This window comes from Melopsittacus undulatus, chromosome 1, assembly GCF_012275295.1.
Source record: "Melopsittacus undulatus isolate bMelUnd1 chromosome 1, bMelUnd1.mat.Z, whole genome shotgun sequence".
Lineage (NCBI taxonomy): Eukaryota > Metazoa > Chordata > Aves > Psittaciformes > Psittaculidae > Melopsittacus > Melopsittacus undulatus.
This window is the reverse complement of record NC_047527.1, coordinates 95,842,906-95,855,662: the sequence shown is the minus strand read 5'-3', so window position 1 is coordinate 95,855,662 and position 12,757 is coordinate 95,842,906. Positions and strand designations below refer to the sequence as shown.

At 43.9% G+C, this 12,757-nt stretch overlaps 1 protein-coding gene across 4 annotated transcripts in view; it reads right to left on the bottom strand.

The window, feature by feature from the left end:
• Positions 1–8,651: 8,651 nt before the first annotated feature.
• The window catches only part of NFATC1 (nuclear factor of activated T cells 1), a 116,236-nt gene continuing 112,130 nt past the window's right edge, over positions 8,652–12,757 (bottom strand). For all 4 annotated transcript variants that reach the window (XM_034066791.1, XM_034066887.1, XM_034066970.1 and 1 more), the window contains one exon: positions 8,652–11,211. In XM_034066791.1, coding sequence (XP_033922682.1) covers positions 11,162–11,211 — 50 coding nt within the window. In that variant the 3' untranslated portion in view covers positions 8,652–11,161. The remainder of the gene's footprint in view (positions 11,212–12,757) is intronic.

Genomic DNA, 12,757 nt, shown 5'->3' with positions numbered 1-12,757 from the left:
CCTGCTCTGAGATTTCCTTTTCACCCTATTCAGTCCTCTCCAGGTTGCAGTCTGGGATATTGCAATGATAGAAGGACAGGATTTGGCCTCATCAGTTAGGTCCATTTGGACAGCAGAGAGAATTCTTGAGCCTGGTGAAGCTTCACTGGCTGGAGAAAGTCTCCAATAACCTGGTGACAGCCTGCACAGTATCCCCTGATTCACTGTCTGACAAGTGACTCACCAGCCACTCATCTATTGCCTACCTGGCATGTGTGTTAAAGCCTTTCACCGAGTGCTTCTGGTTTCTCCATTTGCATACATCCCTTAGTGCTCTGCACCATCTGAAATGAGACCCCTCTGTGAGCCAGTGTGCAGACAGCATGTTTCTCTCTACAGATTTGTATCTCCATCATTCAGACAAGCAGAAGCCAGAGGCAGGAAACTGTGGGATTGCCACTGCTGTGCTCTCTGTAGCATGTGGATAAGTTGCTGACCTGCTGAAGGAAGAAGGACAGATTGGGAGGACAGTGAGGGTGACCTCAGACCCAGAAGTTCAGCCAAACATCCCAGGTCAGGAAGGGTGGCTGATGAGCTTTGAAATGCTGAGAATCAGCATCTATGGGCCTAAGTATGTGGCCAGACAGAGCCTGAAAATCAGCTGGGACGAGCGTGATGCAACTTCATGCCCTCTAAAGAGCCAGGATGGGGCTGATGCACATGAGTTTTTTTCTTCTGTGATGCAGCCAAAGTGCAGAGCATGTAGCACAGCTACTGCACTAATCCCTTTTGTTTTTGACTGCAGTAAGCTGGTTGTCCTCTATTCCCTTTATCCCCTCAGTGTTTCTTGCACAACATAGCTTTGATCATAAAGCTTTGGAGAAGCAGGGGTTTGAGCCCAATTCTGTTCTCACTTATTCTGGCAGAATTCAGGAGTAACTGTAATTATACTTGTAGAAGATCAAAATCAGCCTGGTTCCTTTTAAATGGGCAAAATTTGTGGTCTGCAGAAAGAAGAAAATAACCAAAGATGTGAACAACAGAGCCAGCAGAAGGAGGAGATTTTTTTTTCTCTCCTTCAAAGTTCAGTATTTTCTTGAGTAACTCTCTAACTAATTGAAAAATAAGTTTTGTTGGGGGAAAAAAAGTCTCACAGTACCTAAGCATTTGGCATTGTGATGCAAGGTTTTCTAGAAAAAAACAAATATTGGAAAATTCCCATCAGCTGAAAACAGTACTGATACTGTCTGCAGTGGCAACTTGTATTATGAGACAGAGTATGGCAGTGCTGGGATGTGTGGTTTCACTTATAGAAGAGCACTGACTGAACTCCATTGAGTAATGTCAAATGAATATTCAGAAAAAAAAAAGAGCTGTAAAACATTGCTCTTTTCCCATCCTGATGTGGAAGGTCAGTGCTGAGGGGAACAGCATCCAGCAGGCATGATTTCTATACAGAGGCCTGGACCTCTAGTGCTACGATGCTCAGTCAGCTTCCAAGCAACCAGGAGGTCAAAAGCCCTCCAAGGGTCAGCATCATTCTGTGATACATCCCTTCAAGTCCAGTTTCAATGCCTTCAGCATCTAGGAACCTCTCAAGTGTGAACTCTCCTCGCTCTTCGTGGTTGGCTGGGGGTGGCTGGACCCTCGGCAACTCACCAGGATGCATGAAAGGCACATGGTGTGCTGACAGCACAGCCAGTGAACTGCTGATGTGGTTCCTTGCCAAAGCCTGTCTGCATGCCAAGCTACAAGCAGCCGCAGTGTGGGAAGACAGGAGGAGAGAGGAACCCCAAGCACTGACTGGGTTTATCTTCCAGCTGAGTATCAGTCCAGATTAACTGCATGTGTGACCACAGAGGCTTAAACTCATTCCTTGTAATGGTTTTGAAACATGGCTGTGAAGCAATTCTAGAAACAAAGATACTTAGAGCCTTCACAGAGTATAGTCCAGTGTTGTGTAGTGCAACTGACTGTGTTTAGTAAATGAGAAGCTTAATGTACAGTCAGCACTTCCGAGCACATAAAAGAAAGGCCCAAAGAGACTAAAATAATGATTTCTTGGATCAAAAAATCCCAAGGGGTTTTGACCAAGCACCATGATGTCTGCTGAGACCATATTCGTTCTGCAGCAGCTCACCAAGTGCTCAGTAGTGTATCCATGGGAGCCAGTGGCAGGAAAGGTCCCCTGCCCTGGGAGGCAAACATACATACCTTTCTGCTCTCCTGAGATGTGCCCTCAAAGAGGGGACACCCGACCAAGGTTGCCACAGGAGTCCCCATAAAGCACTAGAGTGTAAAACCACAAACCTTGGGGCCAGGCTGCCTCAGTGTCTTTCCTTTTGACCCCAGCAGCTCAGACACATTAAGCTGATATAGATCTTCCTAGAAAGAAAAGACCTTTCTGTGTTTTCCATCACTCTGCAAGACTGTGCTGTAATCTGCAATGGGACTGAAGTGCGTCAGCAGATGGTGTATGGTGTGTTTGTTATCCTGCACTTCACAACTCCGGCTGTGGGGAAAGGAAGTGTTGGGGTTTTAGGTCAACCACTGGACCAGTAGGTAACAGTGATAAGTGACGTGCCTTGGCCACTGCTTTAGAGCTCAGATAATGTACTTGAGTCACCAGAAATGTGCACAATTCAGCCACAAAAATGTTTTAGAGACCCACTGTGTTATATCAGAAATTATTCAACGTTATTAGTCAATTAAATGCTCTGTTTGACTCTTTAAGGCCTATAAAACTTGTACAAGCCATGTACATGTGAACCACAAATGTAACAATCATTTTCCATTGTTATTTTTAGCAATAAGTTTTACTTCTCTACTTATCTTTTTGTACACCCACGTGTTTTAGAAGGACCTGGGTAGACCAGAATTTATTTACTGCATCTAAGCTTTTATTATGCTTTTTGCTGTGTGGCAATTTGCTTCACTGATATATCCTGGCAACACAGTGGTTCCTGCCTCTCTTGGTTGCTCACTGGTAGCAATACCAAGGGGTTAATTTGCTGAAAGAAACATCCCCTCCCTGCAAGCTGGGATGACTGCTAGAGATGCCCTGGAACCCTGTGCCTCTGAGTATTGACAGAAGTCTCTGGTGTCTGCTACTGTACAGCAGAGCAAGACGATTACTGCTATTGAATGATCACATGGATGTTCAAGTGATGTGGAGTTGTTGGAGCAAGTCCAGAGGAGGCCACAAAGATGCTCTGAGGACTGAAGTACCTCTGCTATGGAGACAGGCTGAGAGAGCTGGGCTTGTTCAGCCTGGAGAAGAGAAGGCTCTGGGGAGACCTTAGAGCAGCTTCCAGTGCCTAAAGCATCCAACAAGAAAGCTGGAGAGGGGCTTTTGACAGGGGCAGGTAGGGACAGGACAAGGGGGAATGGCTTTAAACTGACAGAGAGGAGATTGAGATGGGATTTGAGGAAGTCCTTCCCTGTGAGGGTGGTGAGGCCCTGGCACGGGTTGCCCAGAGAAGCTGTGGCTGCCCCATCCCTGACAGTGTTCAAGGCCAGGTTGGATGGGGCTTGGAGCAACCTGGTCTAGTGGAAGGTGTCCCTGCCTGTGGCAGGGGGTTGGAAGTGGATGATGTTTAAGTTCCCTTCTGACCCAAACCAGCATAGGATTCTATGTGATTCTGTGATCATTGAAAGGAAATTGGCTCTGGCTTTGGGCCAGGTACTTCACCCCTATATTTCAGCAGCCATGTAGACTGCAAGAAAAGTAGCACCCAGCTCCCATCCCATCCCACCAATGTGCACCTGCGTGCTCATCTCTACATGTTAAACTCTGAAACTACTGAGTTTCTAAATCGTGAGTGGGATTTTTCTACCTTTTTCACCACTCCTGAAATCAGCTTTCTAAAGTGTCGATGGCAACATGCCTGCAGGGAAAACCAAAACCAGAAACTCCTACGCCAGCCTGCGTCTTCATGTAGATGCTTGGGCTGTCATTTGCATGGCTGAGGTCAGCAGGAGCTGTGTGAGTGGCTGCACCAGAGCACCTAAAACCACCTGGTGCCTCCTGCTCCCACTTCCCTGCTGATGGGGTGGTTCTGCTCCTGAGGACAAGGAGGAACAGAGAAATGATGCTGGAGTTCCTCCCCTCAGCATCTCTGCCCAGACCACACTGCTCAGTTGGAAAGTTAAAGAGAAAAGAGGACGAGTTTTCATACACCCACTGCAGAGACTCATCCCGGGAGTCAGGCAGAGCTCGGTCCCTCCCACACACCACTGCTGCTGCGCAGCCTTGCCCCTGGAGCCCTTTCACCCCATCCCCTCCTGCTGCTGGACAGAGAAACCACCATAACTCCCCTTTAATCACAGGGTGATGGGTGGTCTCCCCGGGGCACATCCCAGGGGCACACTGGGGCAGGGTTTGTTCCCACAGGTGCACTGAAGTGTGGCTGTTTTCAGCCTGCACCTGGGCAGGCCCACACTCACCCCTGGCAGTGTGGCCCCACGGGTCTGTGTTGCGGGGGGGTCTCCTCTCCCTGCCCAGCCCCATGACATTGCCAGATGGAAAGCCCCATGCCTTGCAGTCATAGAATCACAGAACCATAGAAAGGTTTTGGCTGGAGAGGACCTTAAGATCATCTAGTTCTGTGGACAGGAGCACCTCCCAGTAGACCAGGTTGCTCAAGGCATGGGTTAGCACCATGTGGTGTTCCTCCTCCTCCCTCTGCCTCTCCTGCTCTTCACACCCAACACACTTTTGCCACCACTAAATTAAGGGATTACCAATGATTTGTCACAAAGCATGGTGGGGGATGGAGCCTTGTCGAGGAGGGCAGGGCAGGGTGGTTGCTATGGGTCGGAGCCAGAGCCTCATCAGTCCTTCCTAGGCACTGTTCCTCCAGCAGTGGGAGTAGAAACTGCTCGGCTGGTGAGGTCCTTCATGAGGTCCTATGTGCTATAGCCCCTGTATCACCAGTGATGAACTCTGTCCCTCTGCGTGTAGAGCTAGTGTCTCAGCCTCTTGCTGTGGGGTACTTCACAAGGAGCTTGCTGCTGGGTGGGAGGCATCCTGGTGTGCTGGCAAGGCAGACAGGGTTAAAACCCAGAGGGGTGGCTGCCTGTGCATGGGGTGGGTGGAAAGCATGGGAGTAATTCACTCAATCCACTAAAAGGTGTGTGCTCAATTTATTGTCATCTTCCAGCTAGAACCAATCTGTTTTATAGGATAAAATATACAAGAAGCTTGTGGTAAAAAAAAAAAGTAAAAATAAGAAAAGGAAGAGATTGCCAGGAGGATGAGAGCAGTGGGCTGGAGCAGCTCAGCCCAGGCAGGAGCCCTGGAAGGGGGCCAGGGAGGCAGGAAAGATCCATGAGGAGTTTCCTGTAAAGAAACCATCCAAGAAATTGGGCAGAGGCAGCATGCATGTGACGCCTGTGCGGCTCTGCTTGGGTGGAGGGGGAGCCATGGTCTGGGAAAGCAGCCCAGCCCAGAGATTTGGAGAGGGGAAGGGGGAGAAATAAGGTGCAGTTTGGATCAACCTGATCCAGAATAATATGAGGTTTGTATTTTCTGAGCAGAAAATTAAAAAAAGAAGCAAAAGAGTAAGCAGAGCAAAAGATTTTGTGTTGGAGGAAATGTCGTTTTTCCTACTTAAAACCAAAACAAACTGAAAAATCCCAGTTAAGAATTCCTGCCAAGCACTGAAATATTTTCTGGTGAGGCCCAGAGATCTCTGCTCACCCCCAGTACCATGAAACTCATGTTACTGGAATACCCCTCAGCTGGATAGGAACAGCACTGCATTGAATTTTGGGACAACCTCAACCATGGATGTTCTTGGAGTTGGGTTTGTAAATGTCACCAGTGCAGGGCCTAGAAATGCATCTGAAAATGCAGAGTCTGTTCTCCTGGGACCTCCCGGAATCACAGACAAATAACCTCCCAGCTAGCAAGTCAGTGCCCCCATCCCAACCAGCCTGATGGTTCAGGGATGGTCCAAGTGGGCAGAAACCAGCAGAAACCCCCATAGGAAAGCCAAGAGAGTGACACCAGCAGAAGCAGACTCTCACTCTATTCAGACACCAAAGGCTTGCTTACAAAATCCTTCAGCATCATGGGTATGTGGTGGCCCCAGCAGCACGTGTAGGGCACATTTATCCAGGCAGCTTAAACCAGCTGTGTGAAGTGCATGACTGCCCGGCTGGGCGGCTGCTCCTGCTGGAGAAACTACGGACCAGTGAAGTCAAGACAATGAACTGGCCATTCGGCTGAGAGCAAGCCCTGGGCTCTGCCCCTGACACCCATTGTCAGTGTTTGCTCTATGTTAATTTCAACCCAAAAGCCCTCTGCCAGTAGCACTGGAAACTGGCTGGGTACAGAGACTGCGGAAGAGGTGCTGGAAACTGATGCTGACAGCATTTTTGGAAACTCTTTCCCCAAGATGAAAAAAAAAAGGAAAAAAAAGGGATTTCCTAAAACAACTGAAAATGAATTTGCCACATCTGCAAAGAGTGGCCTGTGGGTTGCCTGCCTCTGAAAGCAGCTAAGGAAGTGCTGCAGTCAGCAACTTTTCAGTTTAAATGACAAAAGCTAATGTACCCGTGGTGATGGCAAGTGCCAGGTATACTACCAGTGCCTTAAATCCTCAGAATGCAACCATCTGAATTGTTAAAGTTCCATGAGTTTGCAACAGTACAAAAATACAGCCTCTTTGGCCAAAGAAAAGCTGGTTCTTGGAATCAGTAATAGCTTGCAGTTGAAGCTTGCAGTATGAGAGTCTGTAACTGATCTGCTCTGAGCAAATTATTTGGCTACCTGAAGAGAATCAAAACCTCTATGCTATTTTGGAAAGAGGGTCAAAGAAGAAAAACATTAACTTGCTGAGAAAGAGGAAACAATACGGGCAAATTAAGGAGGGCAAATGCTTGATCTCCATACAGGGCATGTGCAAAGGTAGAGGAGATGGGGCTCACTTTGGTTTGACGAACAATCCAATCACAGCTTCTGACATAAAATTAGACCATTTTTTAAAAAAAGAGCTACAGAAACCAGTAAGATCTTATGCCATTGACCTTAACACTTCTCTGTAATATACTTGATGAGATTTTTATTTTTACTGATACAAATTCAACCAATTTACAGTGATGAATGCAACAAAATTACACACATTGTGAAGGAAAGCTTAACTTAAAGGCGGTACAGCTCTGTCCAACAAACTCGACTCCTTGAAATTTGCCATTTTCAGCAGGAAAGGAGAAAATCTCAAAGGCATGACTCCAGCAAGGCTATTCATTCAAGCAGCACCAGATGGATGTGTGAGATTCATCTGCTTTGGTTATGAATGGATGAGCCAGATAGGGGTTTGCAAAGGCTATTTTTGCTTAAAGAAGTCTGGTCAAGATGTGGTTAATACTTGGGTCTGCTGTGCTTTGAGGAGGGGCTGTGTGGAAATGAGAGGGAAAGGAAGCTCAAAGGAAACCAGGTAGCACAATGAACAAAGTTTGTTGCTTAGATGAATTCGGTATGTTGCCAGACATTTTGCTTTGATACAAAATGATGCCAGAGTCTCCAGGAAACATAGGGAATTTATGAATGAGTTTTCAGTATTTTCCTTTTTCCGGGAACCTCACCAACAGTACGGCTCATGCTGTCCACATGAGGTGTAAATGACACTATTTCCACCATCCAGAGAGAGAAACAGAGGAAGAGAATTTTGACTGACCTCTGAAGAGCTGGGCTATATTTGGGTTTTAACGGGTTTGGAGCATCTCCTTAAATTGTGAAGGGTTTGGGATAGCAGCCCCAGGGAAGCCAGGTGTGAGTGAGCAGGATGTGTCACCCTTTACTCACAGGAAAAAAAAACCCGAGGCAGAGAAAGATCATCCCTCAACAAAGACTTAAATGCGTATTTGTGTCTCCTTCTTCTTGAGGACATTTTTGAAATGTGTTTAAATGCTCACTGAAATACGGACTCCTGTGGTAGGCTTGCAATTGTGCTTATATACTTTGTAACTTGCCTTTGGTCTAGAAAAATTGAAACAGGTCATGTTTTTCTGGCATTTCTGTATGATTTGTCCCATCAGGTGTCACCCGTTGACACATACAAATGCATCACCTGATGAGGTGACTAGAAAGCCCAGCTTTGACCAAGCTGACATCCTCTTCATTGCCCCGTCTCCTTCAGGGCAGAGCACCAGAGGGATTCAGGAGTAGGACCCATCATACAGATCCACCACACATACGCAGCTCATGGCAAGCCAACACATTCTGCCAATCTGTGGGCAGCCCTCCCCTCACAGAGCTATGAAAGCCTCCAGCCTAGCAAAACTGTCTCTTGTACCTACCGCACTGAAGACCACAGATCCGAAGCCTACCCTTATAACCCACGCATTTCAGGAGCAGTTCCAGGGAGAGCAAAAGAAACTGTTGTCCAAGCAATATATCCAGATGCAAGTACTTTGTTGCATGATTAAAAACGTAAGTTTGTTTCACCACTTAAAATTCATCCAGAGGGCTTTTTTTAATAGATAGAATCATCCCTGGCAAAAATCTTTTTGAACATACCTACCAGGACTACGCTCTAAGCTTGACGCGTTGTGGCTTTTTGGTTTTGCTTTGTTTTTAAAAAGGGCTGATGAAAACCATTTTCATAAACTGACAGCAACAACCATAACACACGTACAAAAACAAGATAGCAGTCTCATACGGAAAATATTTCTGCTTTCATTTTTATTTTATGAATACATATACAAGAGATGCATAATCTTCCATTATCCAGGCTTAAAAGTAACAGGCTGGTTTTGTTTGGGTTTTTGTTTGTTTTTTTTTTTCAAAATAGCTTAAAGGGGAAAATAAAAAGAAGGACGAAGGAGATGCAACATACCCAAACCATACAGATGAAAACCTTGCTAAAATTACTGCTGAAATGTGAATATGTGGAGGGTGTGTCTCTGTGTGTGTGTATTGTTAAAAGCCTCACCCAAGGCAGTGATGTATATGAATAAAAAAATGCTTTGGCATAACCAGAGATTCCTCCATGCACATTTTGTTGACATTTCTGAAATACTAGGAGAATAAAATCTGAGAATTATATCATATATCATTTTCTCTCCTTGGCAGCAATAACTCCAAATACAGGGGGGAAATGAAGAAGAGTCTATTGACAAGAGACTTTACTTCCATACTGACAGTTATATTAGCAGGATGCAGCAGGATGCAAACAGCTTTAAATAGAAGAGATGGAGATATATATTTATATATATGCATATAATCTAAAAATGCTTATTTTATATGAGAAAGGAAGATTTGTCACGATAACATAAAATGAACCACTCTAAGACTAGCTTCCAGCAAAACGTTTTGCTTTATTGGATCTATTTTCTAGCTACAAGTCAAGCTGACATCTGTCAAGCTTTTTAACTTTTCATATGGCAGTCTATAAGAAATGTTTCATGCAACGTCTACAATGCTAAATACAGGGTAAATAACTGGGATTAAACAGGTGAGGAATAACAGACTATTATTAGGACCAATAACAGCATAGTATGTACATATAGCCATATTATATTCTCATGTCTTCACAGTAATGTGCAAATGTGACAAATATGGCTTTAAATTTTTTCCTAAAGAAAGTAAGACATAATTATACAGAATAATGTTTTAAAACGCTTAGGAGGTTTTCACCTGTTTGTGAAACCTGTTCAATCTTCATTGCATTAGGGTTAAGGAGCCACCCGAGCACGGAGGTGTAGTTCAGGTGTACTTCCAGAAGGGGGCAGAGATTCCTAAGGCACAATATTAATGTTAAACATTTTTAATTTAAGTCATGCTATTTTATTTTAGTTTTGTTTTTATTTTTTTTTTTTGGTTATATGAAATAATAGGTTGTTTGTAGTTATATAATAAGCGGTTGATTGTAAAAAATACAATGTTAAAGGCTACACTACATGCCTACCTGTAGCTCCAGAAACATTAGCTAATCTGAAAACACACTATACAGCGCTGCATATTAAACCTTTGTGGGTTTTTGGTAATATTCTTTTTCATACACGTAGCAGAGAGTTATAAGGCTTCTGCGGAATAATAATATTATAACTGAACAAATATTTTACACTCTTCCATAATGGTATTTACAGTCACTATAACTCGTATTTTGCCATTTGGTAAATAACATGTATCTTGTATGCATCCTTCTTGCCTATCTAAAGTGCTTGCTTAACTGCATGAGGAAAGAAAATGCATACCTGCTTTAGGTGCAACAAACCCTCAAAAGAAGTAGCTGAAATATTTGTTGTGGATCTGAAATGCATTCTCAGAAATTGAAATTATTGCTAAATTCAGTGCCCTCACTAGGCAATCATCTATATTATTTGTCATATATAAATATATGCATATATACTAGTATGTATGTACATGCATACACATTCATCTATCATGTAAAAGATAGATTTCAATTTTTTGTCCATCAACCTTTTTTATTTTGTGCTATTCAACTCACTTGTGCTATGACTGAAGCCGGATTAAAATCAAAACCTTAACATGCTACTGCTAACAACCCTATGATTCATTAGCACATAATAAAGACAATATGTAAAAGAAAGCTGAGATGATGACAAATCAGGAGGCTTTTGAAATGCACTGAGAATAAGGCAATAGGCTGTACATTACAGCAGAGGAAAAGCTGAAGAAATTCTGGAATTCATAAACACATCTTACTGGAGTAGGGATTGCTCTCCCTACTTTGCTGCAGAGTCCTATGCTTTTTTCCAATTATCACTCTCCAGAATGCAAGCTCCATAGTTTCTGCACCTACCAACACTTCTAATGGTAGCAAATTCAAAGCTTATTAAAAATGCCCTGATGCCACAACCTGGTAAAATAAGGCACTTCCAGGGCTGTATTCCAGCGGTGCCATGCCAAAAAGATCAGCACTGGGAAGAAGTACTCCGATTTTGCTGAGTTTCCTAGTTTTGTCCCATGAAATGCTCCCCTCCTCTTTCTTTCGAGATGATTTTCTTTAAAGAAGCTGTTTCATCAGTTGAAGTTGAGGAGCTACTTCTTTGTAAGCAAGAGGTAAATCTTCAGTTCCTGACATTCAGTAAGGTGGAAGATCAGAGTGGTACCAGGCAATGTCTTCAGTCTATTCAGTATCCCTCTACTTGAGCTGACATGCCAGCTGAGTCAAAAGTGTGTGTGGATTTCATATTAGGCCCGTACTGAAAGCTATGAATGGACATTGGTACTGGAAAGGTCATTCCTTATAATTTCATTTACTGTAAAGAAAGAAAACAAAAGAAGAGGAATTGATTAGCATCCCACTGCTGCAGACAGTTCTCTTCAGCACAGAGTCCCCCCAGATTTGCATCCGTTCCTTGACAGCTTCAGTATAGCTCCAAACAGGAAACGTAACATCACGAGATAGCTTGTACAGGCTGATCAAAGTGCAAACCAGCAGGATTAACTAAGGTTATCCACATGCTAAATACTCTGTAAAACCAGGCATCACAAGACAGCAGCATCCTGGATCCTTGATTGCATCCAACATATTTAACATTTCAAATCAGTTACAGAAAAAAAAAACATTTCATTTGCTCTAGAACTGGCTTTGGAAATGTAAAGCAAAGAGAACCACAGGAAATCTTAGAATAATCTACTGCTTCCATGAAAAAAACCAAACATTTGGAAAGTATGTCAGCCATGGTAGCTACTGATGGCAGAAAGCTGCCAGCCACTGAACCTGGGTATGTGCAGCTGCAATGCCTAGATAGAATACAACTTCACGTGCTGATTTTTTCCACTGTTGGATGGTATTACAAAAAAAAAAATCAACCCCCAAACAAACAGAAGAAACTGCTGCATGCTTGTCCAGATCCTGGAGCTGGTAACATATATAAATATATACTCTCCTTTCATGGTGATCAACACACGTGGACACAGTCTTTGCTCCTATCCACACAGACAGATGGGAGGGACAAGCATGTTAAAACCCTTGGCAAGAGTCAGAGGAAAGAATAAACAAGGTCCCCTATCTCAGCATCAGCCAGTCATACTGCATCTCCACTGATAAAGTGTTGTTTTCTTTATTCACGAGTCTTCTTTCATTCCTTTCTCCCTCCCCTGCAGATCATCAAGCAATACAGTTTCCCACACTCCAATTATGTCCATTTATCAGCTTGTGATTTTTGGCAGATGGACAGGAAATGACTGAACCTGGCAAAGGCCATCTACAGTGGACTACACAACATCCCTTTTATTTCCACCCCACCTCCTCCCTGCAGTGACTGCCACCACCTGATTTACATGAAGATAGATAAAATGCCATCAGTAGGGCTATCACTGCTTCTGAGTTTCCCTGACATTGCTGGGAGTGGGAAACACAAGCCCACGTCATGGAAGCACCACAGAAAAGCCCATGTTTTCCTTTCCTTGTGGGCTGCTGTTCACAGCCATCCAGATAACTTCTTGTATTTACTGGAAAAGACCAAGCCTGTCTAAAAACAACTTCCTGAAGCAATTGGTTGGTTTGGGGTTTTGTTTCTTTTTTCTTTTTTTTTTCCTTTTTTTTTTTTTCCCTGCAGACCCATTGCCCATTTAGTAATAGCAGCACATGAATCAGGCAGGATTTGTGTCACAGGTCCTGGCCACTGAAACCACTTTTACTCATGGATACACACACCCTACTTCAGAAGGGAAACATCAGTTGTATTTGCAACTACCTATTTATGGCAGCATACTAAGAGTGGTATGGAAATGCGATGTGAAGACAAAGCATTTCTTTCTCTTGAGAGTGCCATGGAGTTCATCTTTACTATTACCAAA